At 36.3% G+C, this 26466-nt stretch overlaps 1 protein-coding gene and 1 pseudogene across 5 annotated transcripts in view; one reads left to right on the top strand and one right to left on the bottom strand.

Moving 5' to 3' along the window:
• The window catches only part of ATAD2B (ATPase family AAA domain containing 2B), a 160683-nt gene that overhangs the window by 53557 nt on the left and 80660 nt on the right, over nt 1–26466 (top strand). For all 5 annotated transcript variants that reach the window (XM_066386307.1, XM_066386306.1, XM_066386304.1 and 2 more), the window contains exons 10-14: nt 2938–3049; nt 4911–5026; nt 7194–7368; nt 11102–11190; nt 25010–25169. In XM_066386307.1, coding sequence (XP_066242404.1) covers nt 2938–3049; nt 4911–5026; nt 7194–7368; nt 11102–11190; nt 25010–25169 — 652 coding nt within the window. The remainder of the gene's footprint in view (nt 1–2937; nt 3050–4910; nt 5027–7193; nt 7369–11101; nt 11191–25009; nt 25170–26466) is intronic.
• Nucleotides 19587–23727, bottom strand: LOC136405633 (nuclear nucleic acid-binding protein C1D pseudogene; annotated as a pseudogene).

The raw sequence follows: 26466 nt of genomic DNA, 5'->3' as shown, positions 1-26466 counted from the left end.
AGCTAAATTTCAGGGGTTCTGAGTGATGGTGGGTCTGTAGTTTAGTTGTAATTTTGATGTGGATGTGGGAGGAGGCGAGTACTGCATTTACCTACTTCTTAATCGGTAGTTCTGTTTTTATGTTTTGAATGGGATTCTTGTCTGTACTGGCATTTTGCTAACACTGATAGTCAACACATATTTTGTTTTAAATTAATTTATTGACTTTAGAAAGAGGAGAGAGAGGAGAGAACAGAGAGAAGGGGTAGGGGAGGAGCAGGAAGCATCAACTCATAGTAGTTGCTCCCATATGTGCCTTGGCCAGGCACATATGAAACCTGGGATTTCAAACTGACAACCTCAGTGTTCCAGGTCAACATTTTATCCACTGCGCCACCTCTGGTCAGGCTCAATAGTGCACTGACTTGATTTTTAATTTTTAGAGAAGACATCTGACCTTGGGTTACTTACTGTTTAAGTGTTCAGTAAAATAGTGTGTGGAAGGTAAAGGAAGAAGAGCCACTGGGAAGAGGCCAACCTGTGTGGCAGTATTTTTCTCTGTACCTTTTCTCTATCTCAGATTCATTTAATGAGGCTGATTTTATTCATTTATTTTTTACTTTATTGATTTTATATAGAGAAGAAGGGAGATAGAGAAGAGAGAGAGACAGAAACAGACAGGCAAGAACATAGATATATTCCTGTCTGTGCCCTGACCAGGGATCGAACCAGCAACCTCTGTGCTTTGGGATGACATTTCAATCAACTGAGCTATCCGGCCAGGGCAAGGCTGATTTTATTTATTAAAAATAATTTTTTTTAACAAGGCTGATTTTATTTTTATGTTTTTTGAGAGAGAGAAAGAGAAAGAAAGAGAGAGTCAGAGAAGAATCAACTGGTTGTTCCATTAGTTGTGCCATCGATTACTTCTCATATGTGCCCTGGCCAGTGCTTGAACTACTACCTCAGGGTCCAGCTGGTGCCCTCCGGGTTGAACTCTGAGTGGGGCCCAAACTGACAACCTCGGGGTTGAGCTGACATCCTTGGGATCAAGCAGGCAACCCTAGGCTCAAGATGGTGATTCCAGGATCAAGCTGGTGACCGCAGGCTTGAGCTGGCGACCCTAGGATCGAATGGGCGACCTTAGTGCTCCAGGATTACACTCTATCCTCTGTGCCACTGGCCAGGGCACTCACTGAGGCTGATTTTAGATGCATATAATGATTATAGCATTCAGAATACGGATTTGCCTTCTAATAGAATTATCTCAGGAGCCATTGAATTTTATTGGAAAATTTTGTTTTAGTTTTGGTTGAATGAGTACCTCTGGTGGTCTTTGCCTATCTAGGGTATGTGACTGATTACTACATGGCTCCCTAAAACCTCAAAAGTTTTCACTGGGGGTATTTTATTTAGTAATAATTAATGCTTCAGATTATAATTTATTCTTTAAAACTTGAGTTAGTTTTCTAGCTTATAGTTATAATACTAAGGATAGATTATATTTTGAAAATTTACATCTGGCCAAGCATTTCTTTAATTTGCCATTATATATTCATTGTAAAAACACCAAGTTTTTATTTAGCAGGTCTTGAAAACAAGTTTGGAGTGGTGTAGATTGCATGAAGACAGAAATTCTTTATGTAGATGATGGAAAGAAAATGTAATAAAAATCTAAGTTTAAATAAAAGAATTTAATGCTTATTTAATCTGAACTATTCTGATATCTGCTTTGGAAATACATTTTTTTTTCTTTACTTTTTTTTTTTTTTTTTTTTACAGGGACAGAGAGGAATAGATAGGGACAGACAGACAGGAACAGAGAGAGATGAGAAGCATCTATCATCAGTGTTTGTTGCAACACCTTAGTTGTTCATTGATTGCTTTCTCATATGTGCCTTGACCACGGGCCTTCAGCAGACTAACCCCTTGCTCGAGCCGGCAACCTTGGGTCCACGCTGGTGAGCTTTTTTTTTTCCCCCCTGCTCAAGCCAGATGAGCCTGCACTCAAGCTGGCGACCTCGGGGTCTTGAACCTGGGTCCTTCCGCATCCCAGTCTGACGCTCTATCCACTGCGCCACTGCCTGGTCAGGCTGGAAATACATTTTTAAAGAGAAGGTAGTACTCAGAAATGTTATCAAACTTACAATCATTATAGAAGCTATACTTTTTTGAGGCTGTCATTTTTTAGTGTTTACCTAAGATTAGAAGAAGATGTAGATTTTGTTTTCTTAGGGGTAATAAAATTAACTAACCCAGTATAAGATTTTTGGTAAAGATCTATTTTAAGGTAGTTACATAAAAAATAAAGCTTAGTTCTCAAAAGGTGGTCTAGACTTGGTTTCTTTTGAATAATAGGGAAGTTCTTCAGTCATGTGAACTGAGTGGACATATTCACATAATATCTTAAATATTATTTTAAAGCTTGAGTTCATTTAATGTCATATAGTACACAGAGTCATTACTATAGTACACATAGATTATCAGGTAGGTTAAGTTTTCTAAGTTGGAATAGATTGGCCTTTTTGAACAGATTATTGACCTTGTTTGCTTTATCTAGTGAATAAATTTATTTTTGGTCTGTTGAAAAGAATTTAGAAAAAGTAGTTTAAAAATATGAAATTTTTTGCCTGACCTGTGGTGGCGTAGTGGATACAGCGTCGACCTGGAACACTGAGGTCGCTGGTTCAAATCCCTGGGCTTGCCTGGTCAAGGCACATACAGGGAGCAACTACTACAAGTTGACGCTCCCTGTTTCTCCCCCCTCTTTTGTTCTCTCTCTCTCCCCCCTCTCTCTAAAAATTAATAAATAAAGAAAAATTAAAAATGTGAAATTTTTTGATGTTATTTTCTGGTTTATGATAAAAAGGAGATAAACATTTCATAGATTTAAACTGACTTTGGAGTTAAAAATGTGAAACTTTTAATGCTATTTACTTGAATTTTTATAAATTTCAGATGTTTGCCTATGAATATAAGAACAGAAGATTTAGCTAGTGGTATTCTTCGAGAACGTGTCAAAGTGGGTGCAAGCTTGGCTGATGTTGATCCAATGAACATTGATAAATCAGTAAGTTTTGTAAATGTTTTTCTAGAAGTACCTTTTTTTTGTTTTTGTTTTTTTGTATTTTTCTGAATTTGGAAATGGGGAGGCAGTCAGACAGACTCTCGCATGCGCCCTACCGGGATCCACCTGGCATGCCCACCAGGGGGCGATGCTCTGCCCATCTAGGGTGTTGCTCTGTTGCGACCAGAGCCATTCTAGCATCTGAGGCGAGGCCATGGAGCCATCCTCAGCGCCCGGGCCAATTTTTTGCTCCAGTGGAGCCTTGGCTGCGGGAGGGGAAGAGAGAGACAGAGAGGAAGGAGAGGGGGAGGGGTGGAGAAGCAGATGGGCACTTCTCCTGTGTGCCCTGGCCGGGAATCGAACCCAGGACTCCTGCATGCCAGGCCAAAGCTCTACCACTGAGCCAACCGGCCAGGGTTTAGAAGTACCTTTTTTGAAAGGTCCTTTCTTATATCTAAAGCTATACACAATAAAAGTAGAAAGTCTCGGTATCACCATTATTAGTTTTTTGATGTATAGATTTTAGAACCTAGATCTCTGGTCACATATGATATTTATTCAAGTTTTTCCTTTTTTCCCCATTTCAGTGTTAATGGAGTATATAGTGAAAATGTTAGGAAATGAGGCTGAGCTTTATAAACCAAGAATGTATTTGATTATTTTTTCTCTGATCCCATAAACCTTTTTATTCAACGTAATATAACTGATTCTCACGTAAGAGACTTAAGTTAAAAAATAAAGTTGTATACATATTTGAAAATGAAATGTTAGCTGTCTCCAATCTGAAGTCATAGGAGAAAATATTTATTTTCTCAGTGAAGATCTAAGGAAATTTAAGAATCTCATGTCTAGTAGTTCACATTCTCGGAGGACTTTACTCAATGATCTTTACTTATTTGGTTTGCCAGCACCTTATTCTCTTTAATCTAGTTAATTTTAGACATCTCTGCTAGTCAATTATAGTAAATTTATTATATGCAAGAAAATTTGCTACCTTTGGAATGCTTGATATTTAGACTCTGTATTTATTTTTCTAGATTACTTAAGCATTATTTATCATAGTAATATATTCATTGTAAAACATTTTAAAGTACCATAACAGAATGAAGAATAAGGGAAAGAAATATCCCAGAACTCAATGGTTAGAGGTTATCACTATTAATATTTTGGCACTGTTTTCTTCAAGCACTTTCTTCTATACTGTTTTTTAATTGACGAACTGTTTTAGATATTTAAACTGTTAGGAGTGGGACAAATAATCTCTATTGTGTCTTGTGATAGATTAGTTTTTCTCAAACTGTTTGTTATTGTTGTCCCCTAAGGGCAAAAGCTAAATTCCTTTTTATCTAGATGAATTAGTATTAATGATTGAGAGTTTGTCAAGTAAAGTTGAGTTTTGGAGGGTCACAAACCATTATAATAGCAGAGATTTTTTTACCCTACTTCTGGACTAGTTCTGGACCAAATTTTGCCCTGTTGAGTGCGATGTTGCCCCTGCTGAGAACGCATGTGATAGATGATAATTTGAAAGTCATTTAAATTACTAGAGTGTATATATTAATACAACATAATGCCTGCTAGAGATAATCATTAAAGTGTTGGACTGGGCATTAATCTTGGTCCTTAGTTACTAGGAGATTAAATAATGATTGCTTTATTTTGCTTGTCTGAAATGTACACTTGAATTTTACTGCCAACTTTATTTTTCTATACTTATTTCAAATGTGTAATTTTTTTAAACTTTATGATCAGTAGTTCCTGTTGAGGCATGTATTTCTGAATCATAAGACTATCTCATGTATTTTTAAAAATCTATTGAACAGTTAAAATAATTTTATGTTAAAATTTTCCCCTTCTTTCCAAGGTACTGTTTGATAGCATAGGTGGATTGAGCCATCACATTCATGCACTAAAGGAAATGGTAGTATTCCCACTATTATATCCAGAAATTTTTGAAAAATTTAAAATTCAGCCTCCAAGGTAAGTATTGTTATTGCTATTAATTTATTAAATTTTAACTAGTAAATGATTATAAATATAAATATTTCATATATATTATTTGATATGTTCTAGCAATGAGAATTAGGAAAGAAATTTTATTTTTTAGGGCTCTAAGGCTGTAGATACTGTGTTCTTAAAGTTTACATTTCTACATTTTAGGGTCAAGCACAAGATGAGCTTCTTTATATAGTCCTGGAATATACAAGTGGATTGCCCAAACAGATTTTTCTTAATTTGGCTTCCAGATAGCATTGAGTTTGATGCTCTATTGTTTAGTGTTTGGAAGCACAATTTCAATAAAGTTTTTCTTTCATGCGGTATTTTTGAAATAGTAAGCTTGATCATTTATTTTTATGACTATTTTAATTGTGTTTGATCATGAGCTGGTTAGCTAGTTAAATATTAGGAAAGGCTTACCCTGGCTCGGTAGCTCAGTTGGTTGGAGCATCATCTTGATATGCCATCTTGATATGTTTTGCTTATATTATACACATATAAACATTTAATATAAGATTACTCAATAGTACTCTTACATAACTTTGTTTTTAATTCTATAATGTATTCTAGACATCTTTCATATTGATAATATAGATATTTTTATTATTTTTGAAACCCTACCAGTGTTTTTTTTTGTTTTTTTTTTTAACAGAGAGAGAGAGGGATAGATAGGGACAGACAGACAGGAATGAAGATGAGAAGCATCAATCATCAGTTTTTCGTTGCGACACCTTAGTTGTTCATTGATTGCTTTCTCATATGTGCCTTGACTGTGAGCCTTCAGCAGACCAAGTAACCCCTTGCTCGAGCCAGTGACCTTGGGTCTAAGCTGGTGAGCTTTGCTCAAACCAGATGAGCCCGCGCTCAAGCTGGCGACTTCGGGGTCTTGAACCTGGGTCCTCAGCATGCCAGTCTGACACTCTATCCACTACGCCACCGCCTGGTCAGGTGAAGCCATACCAGTGTTTTATAGAGATAGCAGCGTATCTTTTGCTTGTTAATAGTATTTGAAATTTTTTTTTTTTTTTTTTCATTTTTCTGAAGCTGGAAACAGGGAGAGACAGTCAGACAGACTCCCGCATGCGCCCGACCGGGATCCACCTGGCACGCCCACCATGGGGCGATGCTCTGCCCACCAGGGGGCGATGCTCTGCCCATCCTGGGCGTCGCCATGTTGCGACCAGAGCCACTCTAGCGCCTGAGGCAGAGGCCACAGAGCCATCCCCAGCGCCCGGGCCATCTTTGCTCCAATGGAGCCTTGGCTGCGGGAGGGGAAGAGAGAGACAGAGAGGAAAGTGCGGCGGAGGGGTGGAGAAGCAAATGGGCGCTTCTCCTGTGTGCCCTGGCCGGGAATTGAACCCGGGTCCTCCGCACGCTAGGCTGACGCTCTACCGCTGAGCCAACCAGCCAGGGCGCATTTGAAATTTTTTAACTTTTCACAATTAGAAGCTGCTCTGTTGAGCATTCATTTAAAATTTTTAAAATAACATTTGTTTGAGTATTTCTATGTGATACATTCTAAGATGTAATATTCCTGGGTCACAGGAAAAACACATTTACAATTTTGATATATCTTTCTACATTACTCTCTACTCTGATTTAACTTTTTTGCCTACAAACGTTTGGTGCTTTGAGAGCATTCTTTTTTTTTTTACAGAGACAGAGAGTGAGTCAGAGAGAGGGATAGACAGGGATGGAGAGAGATGAGAAGCATCAATCATTTTTTCATTGTGCGTTGCAACATCTTAGTTGTTCATTGATTGCTTTCTCATATGTGCCTTGACCATGGGCCTTCAGCAGACCGAGTAACCCCTTGCTAGAGGCAGCGACCTTGGGTTCAAGCTGGTGGGCTTTTGCTCAAACCAGATGAGCCCACGCTCAAGGTGGGACTTCGGGGTCTCGAACCTGGGTCCTCTGCATCCCAGTCTGACGCTCTATCCACTGCACCACCACCTGGTCAGGCTTGAGAGCATTCTTGATGATTCTCATCAAAGAGCAACTTTTGTTTATATACCACAAAAGCTTTATTAGTGTCTAATAATTTTAATATATATTAATACAAAATTATATGGGAGATGCATCATTTTATATTGGTTATTAGTGGTGGTGATAACATTAATTTACTTTTATTACTTTTTTATTCCTGTAGAGGCTGTCTGTTTTATGGCCCCCCTGGCACAGGTAAAACCTTGGTGGCCAGAGCATTAGCTAATGAGTGCAGTCAAGGAGACAAAAAGGTGGCTTTTTTTATGCGAAAAGGAGCAGACTGTCTGAGCAAGTGGGTTGGTGAATCAGAACGGCAACTTAGGCTTCTTTTTGATCAGGTAAATGAAATCAGCTAATTTGGGAATATCTTCTTTAGCATATTTAATGCACTTAGTCTGCAAACTGTTCATGAGGAAGCATATTTTTCAATCAGTATGTTAAATTAAGGATCAGTAATCTGAATTTGAATGCCTTAGAGGTATTTAATAGTTTTACTAGTATGAATTTAAGATGATTTACAACACATTTATTGAGGTGGCTACTTGGCACATAATACCATATTAGGGGCTTTTGGAAACCCTGGTTATAAGAAAGTTAACATTAGATTGTAATCTAATTGAGGAAATAGAACAAGCATAAAAAATTTAGCATAAAATTTCACAAGGCAGTATATTATTTTTATCAGTTATAAATGTGCTGGGAGAATTCAGTAATAGATAAATGCTTTTAAAAGAATAAGGTGAATGAATATTGTGTAGGCTGTCTTTTCTATTTATATATAACATTTACTTAAACATATTATTTCCTAATATTTATAAAAAATAATCCTGATAAAAGTTCACTTTGAATGGTTTCAGTTAGGGAATGAATTTATTCATATTTGGCACTGCAGCCTACATTTCATTGTGCCTAAGGCAATTCACATGAAATAAAAACACTGCTTTTAACAAGCATTCCTATTGTTGAGTTGTGTGTCAGTCCTTTGTCATTGGTAAAACCGATCAAATCTTATTTTTAGTTATTAGTATTGAAAATGGCTGTGTTTATGTAATGGATCTAGAAAGAGGAATAGGGTTAAATTCTTACCTTCAAGGTGCTTAGGTTTATTGGGAAGTCAAACATATGCAATATGTATGCTTCAAGAGAATTTAATAATAATTGAAATACATAGATATAAAATAACATTGGTGGATGAGGGAAGCATTAATTTGGGAATGCAGGCATTGTCCAATTTCTTGATTAAAATTTTTCTTTTTTAATTTAAAAATTTTGACAGTTACATTTTTTAGCTACTTTATGCTGGGGACTGAGAATAAATAGGGCTTCGTTTCATTTAAAACTGTACCATAAATTATGCTGCTTTTTAAATCTACTTTTGCTCTATTTGTGTTTCATAGTTTTCTTTGTGGGTAAGAGTGTGGAAATGTTTGCTTTTTTTTGTAAAGTAATTACTGATGGTTATTCTTATCTTTTTATTTTTATTTATTTATTTATTTACTTACTTATTTTTTGTATTTTTCTGAAGTTGGAAACGGGGAGGCAGTCAGACAGACTCCCGCATGTGCCCGACTGGGATCCACCTGGCATGCCCACCAGGGGGCGGTGCTCTGCCCATCTGGGGCGTTGCTCTGTTGCAACCAGAGCCATTTTAGCACCTGAGCCACACCTGAGGCCACAGAGCCATCCTCAACTCCCGGGCCAACTTTGCTCCAATGGAGCCTTGGCTGCGGGAGGGGAAGAGAGAGACAGAGAGGAAGGAGAGGGGGAGGAGTGGAGAAGCAAATGGGCGCTTCTCCTGTGTGCCCTGGCTGGGAATTGAACCCAGGACTCTTGCACGCCAGGCTGATGCTCTACCACTGAGCCAACCGGCCGGGGCTATTCTTATCTTTTTAAATGAAAGAGCCTACATACCTAAATTAGGCACATGATCTATGCACTAACTGAAATGAAGGAAGTATAATATATTGGCTAAGAGTTTGGCCTTTGGTGTCAGAAAGATATTAGTTTATATTTGACTTTACTATTCAGTATATAACTAAGTAAATGGAAGCATCTGATCCTCAGTTGCCTCTTCTATAAGATGGGAAATAATACCTATCTCACTGGACTACGAGATTTTACCAAAAGGAAGTATATAAAGTGCTTGTTGCAACAAGCGTATAGTATACTATATAGTACTTCCTTTTTGAAATTCTGTAGTTTTAAGAAAGAGCTGCCCTGGCCGGTTGGCTCAGCGGTAGAGCGTCGGCCTAGCGTGCGGAGGACCCGGGTTCGATTCCCGGCCAGGGCACATAGGAGAAGCGCCCATTTGCTTCTCCACCCCTCCGCTGCGCTTTCCTCTCTGTCTCTCTCTTCCCCTCCCGCAGCCAAGGCTCCATTGGAGCAAAGATGGCCCGGGCGCTGGGGATGGCTCTGTGGCCTCTGCCTCAGGCGCTAGAGTGGCTCTGGTCGCAATATGGCGACGCCCAGGATGGGCAGAGCATCGCCCCCTGGGGGGCAGAGCACCGCCCCTGGTGGGCGTGCCGGGTGGATCCTGGTCGGGCGCATGCGGGAGTCTGTCTGACTGTCTCTCCCTGTTTCCAGCTTCAGAAAAATGAAAAAAAAAAAATAAATAAATAAATAATAAAAAAAAAAAAAAAAGAAAGAGCTGTGTGTCATATATATAATATAAAAGTAATAATCAAATTTTTATAGTTTTTCTCTTATTACATAATTTAATCTTAGAAAATCTTTTCTCAAACCCTAAATTACTTGGGTGAATTGCCCTTCATTTCAAATTATTAGAGAACACTGAAGTTTAATGTGTACCGTATTAGTTAGGACAAAATGGAAAATTTGTATCTGTTCTTTAGTAAACTGACCTTCCTGTGAACTAATATTACTAAGAAGTAATTTTGAGACATAAATAAACTATATTGAAGAAATTGTATAAAAAAGACTTCATGTGTAATCTAATATTCATTTACCTTAAATCAAATTAAGTTTCTGCTGGATCTAAAATTTAAGTGAGAAAAATGACACTCTGAAAGTACCAGGAGGATTTTGTTTCTCAAAGTTGGGATAGTAACAATGGAAGAAAAAATCCACTGTATAAAATATAGAGGTTCTGCATGGCAACAAAATTGTAAGCAAAACCAAAAGATAAATATTGCCCCTTACAGAAAAAAATTTGCATTTCCTTTCACAGAGAGAGATCTAATTTTTAAAATAAATAGCTCTTAGAAATTAGTAAGCAAAAGGCCAATAATCCAGTAGAAAAATTGACAATTTGAAAATCTTTCATACAAAGAGCAATATAAGTGGGTCTTAAACATAGGAAGAGTACTCATCTTAATTGATAATAGAAATAAAAATTAGAATGAAAATGAGATAACATTCTTTATCCAAAATATTAGGATCTAGAAGTTTGATAATACATTGCAGGTGAACACACTTAAATATTGCTTGTGACTGTAAATTGGCACACCACTAGAAGGTAGTTTGCAAATGTCTAACTAAATTAGAAATGACACATGTCTTTGGAAGCAATGGTTCCACTTTTAGAATTTACTGTAGTGATGTGTTTACACTAATGTGAAATGTTCAGTATACACAAATATTCATTCAAGCATTGTTGACAATAGGAAAAGGTTGAAAACAGCCTAAATGCCCATGACTAGGGCTGTAATTTAATTATGGCATATTTATACAGTGGGGAATATTTTAGTTGTTAAAAAAGAATTTAGGAGGTCTTTATGTACTTAGATGGAAGCTAATTAAAATATATTGTTTCATAAAATAGACTGTGCTATATGATAAAAAGCAATGTGTATAGTTTAAATGCATTTAAAATGCATGGGTTTAAATGATATGTATGGAAGAATAAACAAACTGAAAACAATAGATGCCTAATAGGAGAAACACCTTGTGGTTGGAGATGGGGGGGCAGTAAGGAGATTTTCCTTTTACTCCATAATCTTTCTTACCTGCTGCATGTTGTATCATATGCTTATATTAGCTATTAAGAAAACATGGTAATTAAATATAAAAAATGGAAAATAATACAATAAATAACTTCTCTTTTTATGCTAGGCATATTTGATGAGACCTTCTATAATATTTTTTGATGAAATAGATGGATTAGCTCCAGTTCGCTCTAGCAGACAAGATCAGATTCACAGGTAATTTTTTTAAAATTTTGATTATGATAGAGTCTTTTCACTCATTGACATAGTATTTAGCCTTAGGCCTTGGATGAGTGCTTTGAGGCTTATAAAATGTGATCTGTGTCTTTGAGGAAGACTTTTCAGTTATCACAGGGATCAGCCAAGCCACACATGACCTTTGGGCCAAATCTAGCTTCCTGCTTGTTTTTGTAAATGGTGCTTTATTGGAACACAGTCATGTTTAATACTTTTCCCACTATAGATGTCTGCTTTTGCACTATAAGAGCAGAATTGAGTTGTGAGAGAAAGATCAGATGGTTTGCTAAGCCTAAAATATTTACCTTCTGGCTCTTTACAAAAAGTGTTTTCTAACCCTGATTTAGCATAATAATGTTCTTGACATTTATCCATGTGATGTGTACTAATATTTTCTTCCTTTTCATTTCATTCCTTGGGTAGTACAAATAAAAAACTATTTATTTATTTGTTAATCCATGTGATGGAGACTTCATTTGCTTCTCTTTTTGGCTATTAATAAAGCTACTGTGAACATTTACATACACTTTATGTGGACATACATTTTCATTTCTGTTGGGTAAATACCTGAAAGGAGTGGCTAGATCCTATTGTAAATGTATGTTTGAATTGATACCGTTTTCCAGAGTGGTGGTATTTACATTTTATGTTCTTACCTGTAATGTATGAAAATTTGGGTTACTCCTCATTTTTACCAACATTTGGTATTGTTGCTGTGTTTAAATTTAGCCATTCTAGAGCGTATGGATTAATTTTTGTTTTCTTTATTTGTAATAATATTGAGTAAATTTGTATGTACTTACAGTCTACTTGGATATTTTCTTTTGTGAAATGTCTATTAAAATCTTTTACTCCCTTTAAAAAAAAACAGTTTGTACATCTTATTGTCAGATTATGTACTCTCAAGACAAGTAAGTCCTTTGTTAGATTTATGCTTTGAAAATTTTCTATTAGTTTGTCTTTTTGCTTAACCCTTGACTTTTGTAAAACAAAGGATTTGAGTCTTTGTGAAGCCCATTATATAAAATTTTTGTATATATATTTTTGTTTTGGGAATAATTGCTTAAACCAGTTTGTTAGCAATTCTGTTTTCTAAAATATTTAATATTTAGCTCTTAAACTTTGATCAATGATTAATTTTAAGTTCATGTGTATATGTCAATATAAAGTCAGGGTTTAAGTTAATTTTTATAGATGATACAAGGTATGCACTGAAGTTTTTTTTTTCTCAGTTCCAGGATCATTTATTGAAAAGGTTACTTTGTCTCCAATTAAGTTACTGACATCTTTGTCAGAAATTAATTGACCACCTTTTAAATTGTCTGTTTCTAGACATGTTATTTGGTTCCATTGATCTATATATTTATCTTTGTTATTGTCTTGATTACTCTAGCTTTAGATTAAGTCTTGATATTATAAGCCCTCCAACCTTATTCTTTTAAACTTTTAATGAAGTTTTTTAGAGCAATTTTAGATTGACAGCAAAATTGAGGGGAAGGTACAGAGATTTTCCATATACTGTGTGCTCACACACGTGCATAGCCTCTCTCGTTATCAACATCTTTCACTAGAACGTACATTTAGTAAAACTGAGGAACTAAATTGACAACTTTTAAATGAGATTAAAAAATGTAATACTTTAAAGAACTATTAATGTAGTTACCATTTCTTTTGTACCTATCTGTATTGCCATGTGCTGTACTTTTCTTTCTGCTTATATTGCTACAGTGTAGATCCACAAGGTTCAAATTCTTTCAGCCTTTCCATGTTCAAAACAGCCTTTACTTAACCCTTTAAAAAAACTTTGTGTTATATTTTATATATTGTAAAATCCACCCATTTGAATGTAAAATTAATGGTTTTTGAAGTAACTATTCCTAGTAGTATAACCATTAGAATAGATTGTTTTAGAACACTTTCCCCCTCTAAGAGATACAGCCTATTTTCAGTAAAACCTTGTGTTTTCCCCCCCCAGCCAACTCATAATATCTGTCTCTATACAGTTGGTTTTTCTGGACATTTCAATGGGATTATATACTATATAGTCTCTCTTTTGCCCTGGATTTCTTTTTTTTTTTTTAAAGATTTAAAAAAAATTTATTCATTATAGAGAGGGTAGAGAGAGTGAGAGAGAGAGAGAGAGAGAAGGGGGGAGGAGCAGGAAGCATCAACTCCCATATGTGCCTTGACCAGGCAAGCCCAGGGTTTTGAACCGGCAACCTCAGCGTTTCCAGGTTGACGCTTTATCCACTGCACCACCACAGGTCATTTTGCCCTGGATTTCAAACTGGTGACCTCAGCATTACAGATTAACGCTCTGTCCATTGCACCACCACAGCCCAATATGTGGTCTTTTGTGTCTGATTTCTTTCACTAAATATGATGGTTGTGAGGAGCATCTATGATTTAGCATAGGTCAGTATTCTTTCCTTTTTATTGCTCAATAGTATTCATTGTATGGATAACACTGCACATTGGATAGATATTTAGGTTGTTGGCAGTGCTTTGGCTATGATGAATAATGCTGTTATTCATGTGCAAGTCTTTGTGTGAACATATGTTTACATCTCTTTTGAGTAGATACCTAAGAGTGGAATTGCTTGGGTATATAGTATTTTTATGGTCAACTTTTTGAGAAACTTAGCCTGTGTTTTTGAAGAATATTTTCTCTGGGTATAGAATTTGAACTTTATTCTTTTTCCCCTTTTCAGTACTTAAAAGATATTGGTCTTCTGTCCTTGCCCTAACCCATTTTGTTTTAGTAAAGAGTTCTGTTGTCATGTTTGTTTCTTTGTTTGTAATATATCTTTTTCCTTAGACCGCTTTTAATCGTTTTCCCTTCTTCATCACTGGTTTTGCGCAATTTGTTTAATGATGTTCCTTAGTAGAGTTTCCTTTTTAAAAAAATTTATTTATTGATTTAGAGAGAAAGGGAGGGAAGGAGAGAGAAAAAGAGAAAAAGAGAAAGAAACATCGATCTGTTTCTCTGTGTGCGCTGACCGAGGATCAAACCACAACCTTTGCATATCAGTTGACACTTGAACCAACCGAGCTATCTGGCAAGGCACTTGGTAGAGTTCTCTGATTCTTGGATGGAACTGCTTAAGTCTGTGAACTTCCTTTTTTTTTTTTTTTTCCCAGAGACAGAGAGAGGGATAGATAGGGACAGACAGGAACGGAGAGATGAGAAGCATCAATCATTAGTTTTTCGTTGCATGTTGCAACATCTTAGTTGTTCATTGATTGCTTTCTCATATGTGCCTTGACCGCGGGCCTTCAGCAGACCAAGTAATCCCTTGCTCGAGCCAGCGACCTTGGGTCCAAGCTGGTGAGCTTTTGCTCAAACCAGATGAGCCCGTGCTCAAGCTGGCAACCTTAGGGTCTCGAACCTGGGTCTTCTGCATTCCAGTCCGACGCTCTATCCACTGCCCTACCGCCTGGTCAGGCTGTGAACTTCTTGTTTTCATCACAGTTGTAATTTTTTGGGCATTTCTCAAGTTTCTTGATACAATCCTATTATTCATTGACAATTTGTTAATTTTACTTTATTATTTTCTTTCTTTTTTTTTCCCTTCTTTTTCAAGTGAGAGAAGGGGAGATAGAGAGGCAGACTCCCGCATGTGCCCTAACAACCCCCATCTGTGGCCATGCTCATAATGAGCTATTTTTAACTCCTGAGGTGAGGGTTTCACACACCCATCCCCAGTACCTGGGGCTGATGCACTCAGAACAATCAAACCATTGCTGTGGGAGGAGGAAGAGAAGGTGTATGTGTGTGTGGGGAGAGAGAGAGAGAGAGAGAGAGAGAGAGAGAGAGAGAGAAAGAAGGTGGAGGGGTAGAAAAGCAGATAGTTGCAGAGATGGTTGCAGTACCATCTCCTCAGTGCCCGGACTGGGAATCGAACCCAGGACATCCACATGCTGGGCTGACATTCTGCCACTGAGCAAACTGGCCAGGGCCTTTATATTTCTTTTAGGATAGTTTTTATTGCTCTGTCTTCTAGCTAACCTTTTTTTCCTCAGTGTTTAATTTGTCATTAATCCCATTCATAATATTTTTTACTTATATATTTTTGTTTTTATCTTAAGAAGTTCTATTGGGGTCTGTTTTGTATCTTCTGTATGAAGATATAAGGAACTGTTCAACATATGGAATGCAGTTATAACAATTACATTAATGTTCTTATCTACTAATTGTAATATCTTAGTTCTGGTTGGTTTTATTTGATTGATTTTCCTGCTTCTTTGTGTACCTGGCAATTTTTTTGGAAGCCACAGATGCACATGATAAATTTCACCTACTTGAGTGCTAAATGTAATATTATAAGTAAATATTCATGATTTTTTTTTTGTGGGGGGCACAGTTAACTCACTTGAAAACAGTTTGATTCCTTAGAATTTTGCTTTTAAGATTTATTGCTCTGGAGTGGTCTTCACTTGGGCTAATTATTCCCCACTAGGGTTCTATTGTATATTATGTACAATGACCCATGGAATCATGAGGTTTACCAGTCTGGCTCATGGGAACTGGCAATGTTACTGGCTCTCTGTGAGTGTAAAGTACTGTTACTTCTAGTCCTTCTGGGTATTTTTTTCCACTGTGATTTGAGTAAGTTTCTCACATGTGTGCACTGGTAAATATTTAGCTAAAGTATTGAGGGCCGTGTGTGTGTGTGTGTGTGTGTGTGTGTGTGTGTGTGTGTATGTGTCCTAAGTTTATCCTCTGTACAGTGTTCTCCTCTCTGATACTTTTTTCTATGAATGCTGCTCCTTTTGGTCTCAGCTCTGATTCTTCCATTTAATGGATCAGCTAGTCCCCACCAGGAGTTTATTTCCCCTACATTGCAACATGATAGTGGAAAGCCATTAATTGGATCATTGTTCCCATGATTTATAATATGTTTCTTTCCTTCTTTCAATATTTGCTCTATATGTTTTTTTTTTATCAGTTTAGCTATGATATGTCTCAGTTTGGGATTTGTGTTTATTCTGATTGGTGTTTATCATGTATGTATCTGCAGATTTTTATTTTATTTTAGTCTTTCTTCCCTCGGATAGTTTTTATTGATCTATCTTCAGCCAGCCTTCACTTTTTTTTGTCATGTCTATTTTTGCTGTTTTGTCCAGCCAACACATTTTTTATTTCAGAAATTATATTTTTTAGTTGTAGGACTTACATTTGGTTCTTTTTCATTGTTTTTTCAACTGTGATTTTCATGCATTTAAAATTTAGTATTCATCAAGATAATAGTTACTTTAAAATCTTCTTGCGTTGGTTGCAGCATCTGGTTCACCTCACTTTTAGACCTGTTTGATTTTCTTTTGAAAGTGTGTTCTGTTTTGGTTCTTTATTTGTTAGATGATTTCTGATTGCATCTTGGAGGCTGTAGAGTCTTTTTTTTATGAATAGTAATTCCTTTGTTTTAGCACATAATTTTCTGTTTTAGGTTTGAAATGCAGACTGTTTCCTGGTGGCATTTTTGGTTTCCTTTCAGATCTTTTCTCTTTTACCTAATTCTTTGAGTTCTCTGTGTCCTTGTTAGGAATTATTCAGAGATGTGGGTAGATAGAGTTTGGGGATGTCCTCACTGGCTCTGGCCTTTATGGGATTCCCCACATTCTGTAGTGTTAACGGTTCTCTACCTTTTCTTTTCTGAACTCTCAGACTGGAAAGTTAAGGGATTTCCCCCATAATCTTCCTCTCCCACTTCACTTAGCTTCATGTCAAAAGTCAAAGAGAGAGGAACTTGCTTTCTATATCTTTCTCCAAATGACTATGAACTCCCTTCAGAATCTCTGTCCCTGTTTACTCACCAGTTCCTTCAGCTATTATGTATTATTATATACAGGCTTTATAGTGTCTTATGGGTGTACCTTATACATATATATGTATATATATGTAACATGGTTGAACCTCAAAGGCTTTATGCTAAGTGAAATAAGCCAGACACAATAGGTCACATTATTGTACTATTTTATTTGTATAAGAGTTTACAGAATAGTCAAATTTATAAAATGGTATAAAAATATATCAAGTAAATACTAATAGAAAGCTGCTATAGCTATGTTAGTATTAGACAAAAAAGACTATAAGGCAAAAGTATTATTCATATAAAGAGCAACTTATGATATAGGCTTCAATTTATTAGAAGGTATAATAGTTGAAAACTTGCATGTAATTAACATTTCAAACTATATAAAACAAAAATTGATAGACTGCAAAGTAAGATTCATATTGGTAAACATTGTGAGAGATATCATGTACTTCTGAGTAAGTGACAGACCAAATGAGAAAAAAACCAAATTAATGCTGTATAGATTTTTTGAACAGCCTTATATTATAAATCTGATTTACTAGGTATACTAATCTAAGACAAATATAAAATGAACACTATTTTCAAACATACACAGCATGTATAAAAACTGATCAGAAGTTGTGCCTTAAATCATAACTAATTTATAAAATTTAGTAATATACAGAATTCAAGAAACAAAACGATAAGCAGAGAATTTTGTATTTGTTACTAAGAGAACTATTGCTCTAATTTTAAATAACCTATGTTACTAATAAAACAAAAACTTATATAGCAAACCATATATGAACTGCAAAGACAAAGAAATATCAAGGACTCCTAAGGTTACTTCTTTGAAAAAAAACTAATAAAACTGATAAACACCTCAGCAATAATAAGAGAACACAGATCAGTGGTTGGGGATTGGGTAGAGGTTAAGGAGGAGCAGTAGGGATTGATTACAAAGGGACATGAGGAAGGGCATGAAGGATGTGCTACTTATGTTCATTGTGGTGATAGTGTCACAGGTGTATACACACTTCAGAATTTAGTAGATTATATACTTAAATATGTTCTGTGTATTATGTCAATTATATCTTCAAAAGACTTTAAAAACCTGTTTTGAACAGTATGAGAAAGTTAATTGGAAGCCAGTTTACTTGTGAATGTGGATATAAAAATTCCCCAAAAGTAGTAACTCATGATATCCAGGAAGATATGAGAAGAATTTCATGACCAAATTGATTTTATTTCAAATATACAAGGTTTGTTTAACATGAGAGAAATTAATTAAGGTAAATGAATCACATTATCCTATTAATGAAAAATCTAATCATCTCAAAAGTGTGGAGGATATGTTTGATAAAATTTAATATTCGTGATAAGATCTCTTATATTAGAGTACAAGATATGTAAGGGTATTTACTTAAAAGTATCTATAAAATTCCTCTAACAAACATACTTAATGGTATTTTCCCCTCACAACATTTACAGCCTTGGTTGATAGGATATAGCCATTATTCCAAAATTCAGCCATCAATATACTGTACAACCTTATTTCTCATCTACAATTAATAGGAATATATTTTACTTTAAATTGAACATAGAGGCAAAGTGCCAAAAATTAAAGTACAACCTTAAAGTCTTAAATTTATAGTTTAAATATCAAAAGAAACAGTTCCCAAAACCATGAAAACATGAAGTAACTGCACAGAAAAAAATAATGGACATTTAAATCATTTCACTTTTTATTTATTTATTGACAGAGACAGAGAGAGAGGGGGACAGATAGGGACAGACAGACAGGAAGGGAGAGAGATGATCAGCATCAGTTCTTCATTGTAGCTCCTTAGTTGTTCATTGATTGTTTTTTCCTATGTGCCTTGACCGGGGCGGGGGGGGGGGGCTATAGCAGAGCAAGTGACCTCTTGTTCAAGCCAGCAACCTTGGGCTTCAAGCCAGTGACCTTTTGGGCTCAAGCCAGCAACCATGGGGTCATGTCTGTGATTCCCATGGTCAAGCCAGCAACCTCACACTTAAGCTGGTGAGCCCCTGCTCAAGCCGGCAACCTTGGGGTTTCAAACCTGGGTCCTCCACGTCTCAGTCTGATGCTCTATCCACTGCACCACCGCCTGGTCAGGCTCACTTTTTCTTGTATATAGTGTAAACAGATGTATTTATAACTCAGCCTTCAAAAAGCATACTTCATAGTCATTATTCATTTCAAATAGACAAATGTTTTTAAAGAACATTTAACTTAAATTTCATAGTTGATTATAAAATGGTACTTGAAAAGTTGACCTATATAAGGAAATAAGAGTTCTGTTGAGAGAGATGGTAAACTATAAATATAAAGTACACTGCAATGTTAAAAACCTCATAGTGCTCAATAGGAAGATCAATAAAGATAACTTAATATTTCTAGGGGAAAATGTATTTAGCATTATAAATTTAAATGAAAATTTTATGTATGAATTCAATAAGGAATACATTTAAACTGTGCATTGTCATATAATCATCTATTTTGTCTAAAATAACAAAAATTATGTACTTTTTGAACATGTGTACATTAAAACCAAAGGGTTATTTTTTCCTTTTTCCTTCATTGGCAATTTTGGGTGCATTTTTAGGTTTTGGTTCCCGGAGAGCATTTTCACAAATCTTGAAGCTGCATCTATGCGCCCAGTTTGGCAGCCTTTTTATTGCCTGTTATTTCCTTGACTCTGTTCATCTGTACACTTGATTCTAAATCCTGCTTTACTGAATGTTTCTTAGGATTAACTCTGCAAGTTGCCAAACAAACCCAAAACATTGAATTTTATGTGTAAGCAGAAACTAAATTTACTTTTTCTTTGTCAAATAGATCCAACTTCTGAGACACCTCATTTCTAGAAACAGACATCATGGTCTTTATTATGTCATCTACAGCAGTGGTCCCGAACCTTTTTTGGGCCACAGACTGGTTTAATGTCAGAAAATATCTTCATGGACCGGCCTTTAGGGTGGGACAGATAAATGTATCACATGACCGAGACAAGCGTCAAGAGTGAGTCTTAGACGAATGTAACGGGGAATCTGGTCATTTTTAAAAAATAAAACATCGTTCAGACTTAAATATAAATAAAACGAAAATAATGTAAGTTATTTATTCTTTCTCTGCAGACCAGTACCAAATGGCCCACAGACCAGTACCAGTCCGTGGCCCGGGGGTTGGGGACCACTGATTTACAGCACCAGTGGAATTTTCAAATGCTGATAAATACTCATGAATTTCTGCTGATAGTCTTCATTCAGTTCTTCTGCCCTTCTGACCAACTCACTGGCCTTTCACTCCTGTCTCCTGGAAAAGTAGTCAGCAGTGGTGACGTCAGTGAGTCACTGTTTCTGCCTGTGGCGCCAGTGCCACTTTCTATAACAAATGTACTTAATGTTGAAAAATGAAAACTTTGATATGGGGAATTGTGAATATGGCTGCTGTGAACACTTCTGATCAACGCTCCAAGTAGATCTCAGTTAGGGTAGTCTGGTAAGACAAAACCATACAAGGTGTGTCTATTGGAGAGGAATAAAAAATACTATTATCATTTGTAGATGATATCATTTTTATATAGAAATTTCCAAGCAATCTCTAGATAACTTCTTAGATATAGTAATGATTATTCAGCAAGATTAGACTAATCAATAGAATATTTTTTGATGTGTACTAGTAATTATGTAAAACTGGATAATTACTTTTGACAATCCCCTTAAAAAGGAAGTTCTAGGGAAAAATTTGAAAGGTTTCATATAATATTTCTGGAAAAAGTAATAAAACTTGATTTAGGAATATTAAAGGAAGATTAAATAAATGGAGAGAAATACCAATGGAGTTGGAAGACTGAAATTTTTTTTTTTCCTTTACAAGGACAGAGAGATAGAGTCAGAGAGAGGGATAGATAGGGACAGACAGACAGAAACGGAGAGAGATGAGAAGCATCAATCATCAGTTTTTCCTTGTGACACCTTAGTTGTTCATTGATTGCTTTCTCATATGTGCCCTGACCGCGGGCCTTTAGCAGATGGAGTAACCGCTTGCTTTTGCCAGGGACCTTGGGTCTAAGCTGGTGAGCATTTTTTATTTCGCTCAAGCCAGATGAGCCCGCGTTCAAGCTGGCAACCTCGGGGTCTTGAACCTGGGTCCTCAGCATCCTAGTCCAACGCTTTATCCACTGCACCACCACCTGGTCAGGCAAGACTGAATTTTTTTTTTTTTTTTTCTGAAACTGGAAACAGGGAGAGACAGTCAGACAGACTCCCGCACGCGCCCGACCGGGACCCACCCAGCATGCCCACCAGGGGCGACGCTCTGCCCACCAGGGGGCGACGCTCTGCCCCTCCGGGGTGCTGCGACCAGAGCCACTCTAGCGCCTGGGGCAGAGGCCAAGGAGCCATCCCCAGTGCCCGGGCCATCCTTGCTCCAATGGAGCCTCGGCTCCGGGAGGGGAAGAGAGACAGAGAGGAAGGAGGGGGGTGGGGGTTGGAGAAGCAAATGGGCGCCTCCCCCACGTACCCTGGCCGGGAAACGAACCCGGGTCCCCCGCACGCCAGGCCGATGCTCTACCGCTGAGCCAACCGGCCAGGGCCAAGACTGAATATTTTTAAGTTGTTCTTCCACATTAATAGATTTGGTATAATCCTGTTCAAAGTCACAACTTTTTTGAAACGATGAAAAGATTCTGAAATTTATTTGGAAATTCAAAGGAAAAGAAGAGTGAAGACTTTTGGAAGAACAAAGTGGGAAGACTTTCTTTACTGGTTATTAAGACTTCTTAGGGTTAGATATTTTGATATTGCAAAGACTGTACAAATAGACTAATGGAACAGAGCCCAGAACCATATATTAATCCACACATACATGAATGCTTGGTTTATAATAAAACAGGCAGTGTAGCGCTATTGGGAAAGGATGATGTTTTCAATAAATAATGCTGGAAAATTGATTATCTAGTTGGTGAAAAAATAAAACTGGATTCTTCACATTATATACTGTATTTTCCATATATAAGGCTCGCCCTTTCCTGAAAAATTTGGGGTCTAAAAACTGGGTGTGTCTTACACAGTGGTTGTGGCATTTCAAATGCCATAGATGGAACTGAGGATGAGGCAATATATGAAGATGTGATTCGTCATCAGACACAGATGAAGACAAGCTAATTAATGGATGGGAGTTTTGATAGTGATGAGGAGTTGTATGAATTTTATGATGAATAAACCTTGAGTTTAATAACTTTATGTAATACATTTTTTTCAAATTTCAGCCCCCAAATTAAGGTGCGTCTTATACATGGGGAGATACAGTAAAACAATCTCTGTTGGAATTTTAGATCCATATTTGAAAGATAATACAAGTGCTTTTAAAAGATAATGTAGAAGGGTTAGGGCAGGCAACTAGGCCTCAAATATAGATTACCATAAGTAGTTTGGACTTATTTTAAACATAATAAAGGTCACTAAAGTTTTTTTTTTTTTTATAGGGACAGAGAGAGAGTCAGAGAGAGGGATAGATAGGGACAGACAGACAGGAACGGAGAGAGATGAGAAGCTTCAATCATCAGTTTTTCATTGCGACACCTTAGCTGTTCATTGATTGCTTTCTCATATGTGCCTTGACTGCGGGCCTTCAGCAGACCGAGTAACCCCTTGCTCCAGCCAGCGACCTTGAGTCCAAGCTGGTGAGCTTTTTGCTCAAGCCAGATGAGCCCACACTCAAGCCGGCGACCTCACTGTCTCGAACCCGGGTCTTCCGCTTCCCAGTCTGATGCTCTATCCGCTGCGCCACCGCCTGGTCAGGCTCACTAAAGTATTTTGATCCAGGAGCTGATAATTAAAAATTGGTAGAAATTAAGCGAGACTGTAATTCTGTTTCTGGCCATGTTTGAGACTTGATTTTCTCATAACCCTTGTACAAAACATTTAAAAAATGTTGATAAATCCTAGCAAACATTTAAAATGTTTCTCTGTGATTGAAAAATACTGAGGAAAAGTTTGAGGTTAAATAATGAGCTAACGCTTAAGGATGCTTATTTCTCACTCCTTTTTGAGTGAGGCAAGCATGTCATTAATTTTCAGTTATTCAGTAGAAAAGTAAAGCACAAATACTCTATATGCATGTATACTGGGTCTCTAGCATTGGTTCCATTATTAGATTTGGGAAACAGAACAGTTTATTTAGGAGTGAGAATGATTTCTTTAACATGTTAGCATATTGGAGAAGTTATTTCAGGTTGATGTTAGCAGTAAGAATAAAGAGATAGAAGTGAGAACAGTAGGAAAACACTAAGAAGACCATTGTTACTAGAACTATGGTTTATCTTATAATTAGACATAAAACATTTCTATTTAGTAATGTTTGAAGTCATAGTTGTAAAAATCTAAAATGTGTATAAGATGATTTTGAGTTGAACTTAGTTAAAAACGGTAGCCATCCTAAATAAATTTTCTAAAAAGTATAACAGTAATGCAAATGTAAATCTGTGGGAACTCTAAACTTAATATAAATTGGCAGACATTACCCCAGCCAAGATTGGTATTAAAAAAGACTGATGTATTTCGTTTTCTTTTTTTATAAACAGCTTTATTGAGATACTGTTCACATACACAGTTCATTCATTTAAGCTGTATGATTCAGTAGTTTCAGTTTATTTACAGAGTTGTATAACCATTACCACAATCTGTTATTGAACATCTTAATCTCCCTGGAAAGAAACCTTATCTATTCTTTAGCCATCACTTTGCAACCTCCGCCTTATCTCCCACCAAGCCCTTAGGCAACCAGTGACATACTTTAAGTTTCTGTAGATGTGCCTATTTTAGACTTTTCATATAAATGGGATCATACAATTTGTGGACTTTTGTGGCTGGCTTCTTTCAGTAAGCTCAATGAGCATAGTGTTTTCAAGGTTCATTCATATTGTAGCATTTAACAATGCTTAATTTATTTTTTTAAAAGATTTTATTTATTCATTTTAGAGAGGAGAGAGAGAGAAATAAGAGAGAGAGAGAAGGGGGGAGGAGCAGGAAGCATCAACTCCCATATGTGCTTTGACCAGGCAAGCCCAGGGTTTCGAACTGGCAACCTCAGTGTTCCAGGTCGACGCTTTATCCACTGTGCCACCACAGGTCAAGCCTTAATTTATTTTTTATTGACAAATAATACTCTGTTGTATGGATATGCCAGGTTTTATTTATTCATTTATTCAGTTGATGGACATTGAATTGCTTTGACTTTTTGGCTGTTAATAAGTAAAACTATGAATACTTGTGTACAAATTTTTTGTGGATATTGTTGGATCATATGGTAACTCTATGTTTAGTGGTTTAGGAAAGTGTCAGAGTCTTTTCCAAAGAGGCACAACATTTTACAAGCAGTGTATGAGTGTTCCAATTTTTCCACATTCTCATCTACACTTATTATCTTTTTTTTATTATAACCATAATAATGATTTTAAAATGGTATCTTATTTGGTTTTGATTTGGATATCGCTAATGACTAATTCTGGGCCCTTTGTATATCTTCTGTGGAGAAATTCCTATTTATATGTTTTGACTGTTTTTAAATTGTTATTTTCTTTTTATTGTTGAGTTATAATTGTTCTTTATATAGTCTTGACCCTAAGCCCTTATTAAATATATTTATATATAATTTCCAAATACTTTCTCCTATTCTTTAGATTGCCCTTTTTACTTTCTCAATAGTGTCCTTTTGAAGCAGAAAACCTTTTAATTTTAATGCAGTTCATTTTATCTTTTTGGTTGTTGCTGTGTTTTAGGTATCTATCAATGTATTGTTTGAGTACTACTTTTGAAAATGGTTTCTGTATATTACTTGATCTTGAATTAAGATGTAATTATGCTATAATTTTATTTGCATTTTAAGACTGATTAAAGTCAGTATAAGCGGCATTTTTTTTTACAATTTTTTCTTTCATTTAAAAATATTTTAATTTTGTCTGAAAATTTTGTTACAGCTCCATAGTGTCAACCCTGCTTGCTCTTATGGATGGATTAGACAATAGGGGTGAAATTGTTGTTATTGGTGCTACAAACAGACTTGATTCTATAGATCCTGCTCTCAGGAGACCTGGTCGTTTTGACAGAGAATTCCTTTTCAACTTGCCTGATCAAAAGGTAGGAGTTCCGGGGTTTTTTGTTTTTGTTTTTTGTGTGTTTGTTTTTTGTGACAGAGGCAGACAGAGATAGAGAGAGGGATAGGGACATATAGATAGGAAGGGAGAGATGAGAAGCATCAATTCTTCATTGAGGCTCCTTAGTTCATTGATTGCTTTCTCAAATTAGCCTTGACTGGGGGGCTACAGCAGACAGTGACCCCTTGCTCAAGCCAACGACCTTGGTCTCAAGCTGGTGAGCCTTGCTCAAACCAGATGAGCCCGCACTCAAGCTGGAGACCTTGGGACCTTAAACCTGGATCCTCCACATCCCAGTTCGATGCTCTATCCACTGTGCCACTGTCTGGTCAGGCAGGAGTTCTGTTTTTGATATAGTAGAAGTTATTTGTGATTCAATTATGAAACATACATATACTTTGAGAGTGTTATTTTATAATTTTTTCTTTTTCAAATTAGATGCTTATGGGATATCCTGGTTAAGTCTTTAAAATACATTGTAATTATTAAATAATTTGGTCTTTTTCTATTAATAGTTAATAGAAAGTTTATGATTTTTAAGGAAGTAAGAGAACACTTGATTAAGTTACTGTGGATGCTTACTTAACTCCTTTGTTCTACAGATTGTAGTAATTATCTTTTTGGGGGGTGAGTAGAGAGAGAAGGAAAGAAAGAAAGGCGGGGAGGGGGGAGGAAGCATCAACTCATAGTTGCTTCTTGTATGTGCCTTGATCAGATAAGTCCTGGGATTTCGAACCGGTAACTTCAGTGTCCCAGGTTGACACTTTATCCACTGCACCACCACAGGTCAGGCTGTAGTAATTATTTTATATGGCAGGTTATATGGCTCTAGTTAGACAATGTAGCTTTGTTCCCATAAAATTAACATTTGTAGAGTATTGGTGGGTTTATGAGTAAGACCCCAATATGCAAATTTTTATAGAAATAACCATAACATCATATTTAATTAGAAGCAGCATATATTATTCACTACAGTATGGTTTTTAAAAGAATGTGTAATTAAATCATTTTTCCTAATTCTACTTGTAATTTTTGTTAGTTTTGGTTTGACCAGTTTAATCATTAATACTTTCTTTCCTGGGAACTTATATTTGAGAAGGAGAGACATATGAAGAGAAGCTACAGTGTTTGGCAGTGCTTCCCATGCAATTTAACATATCACATAAGCCTAATTGTAATATTTATAACATTTAGCCATATACATATAAACTAAAGAAGCATAGAAGGTACTATATATGAATATATGTATATAGAAACACACTCATGTTATATGGCTTTGA

The sequence above is a fragment of the Saccopteryx leptura genome, chromosome 5 (assembly GCF_036850995.1).
Source record: "Saccopteryx leptura isolate mSacLep1 chromosome 5, mSacLep1_pri_phased_curated, whole genome shotgun sequence".
Lineage (NCBI taxonomy): Eukaryota > Metazoa > Chordata > Mammalia > Chiroptera > Emballonuridae > Saccopteryx > Saccopteryx leptura.
The sequence above is the reverse complement of the archived record's forward strand: the minus strand, read 5'-3'. Positions and strand labels throughout refer to the sequence as shown.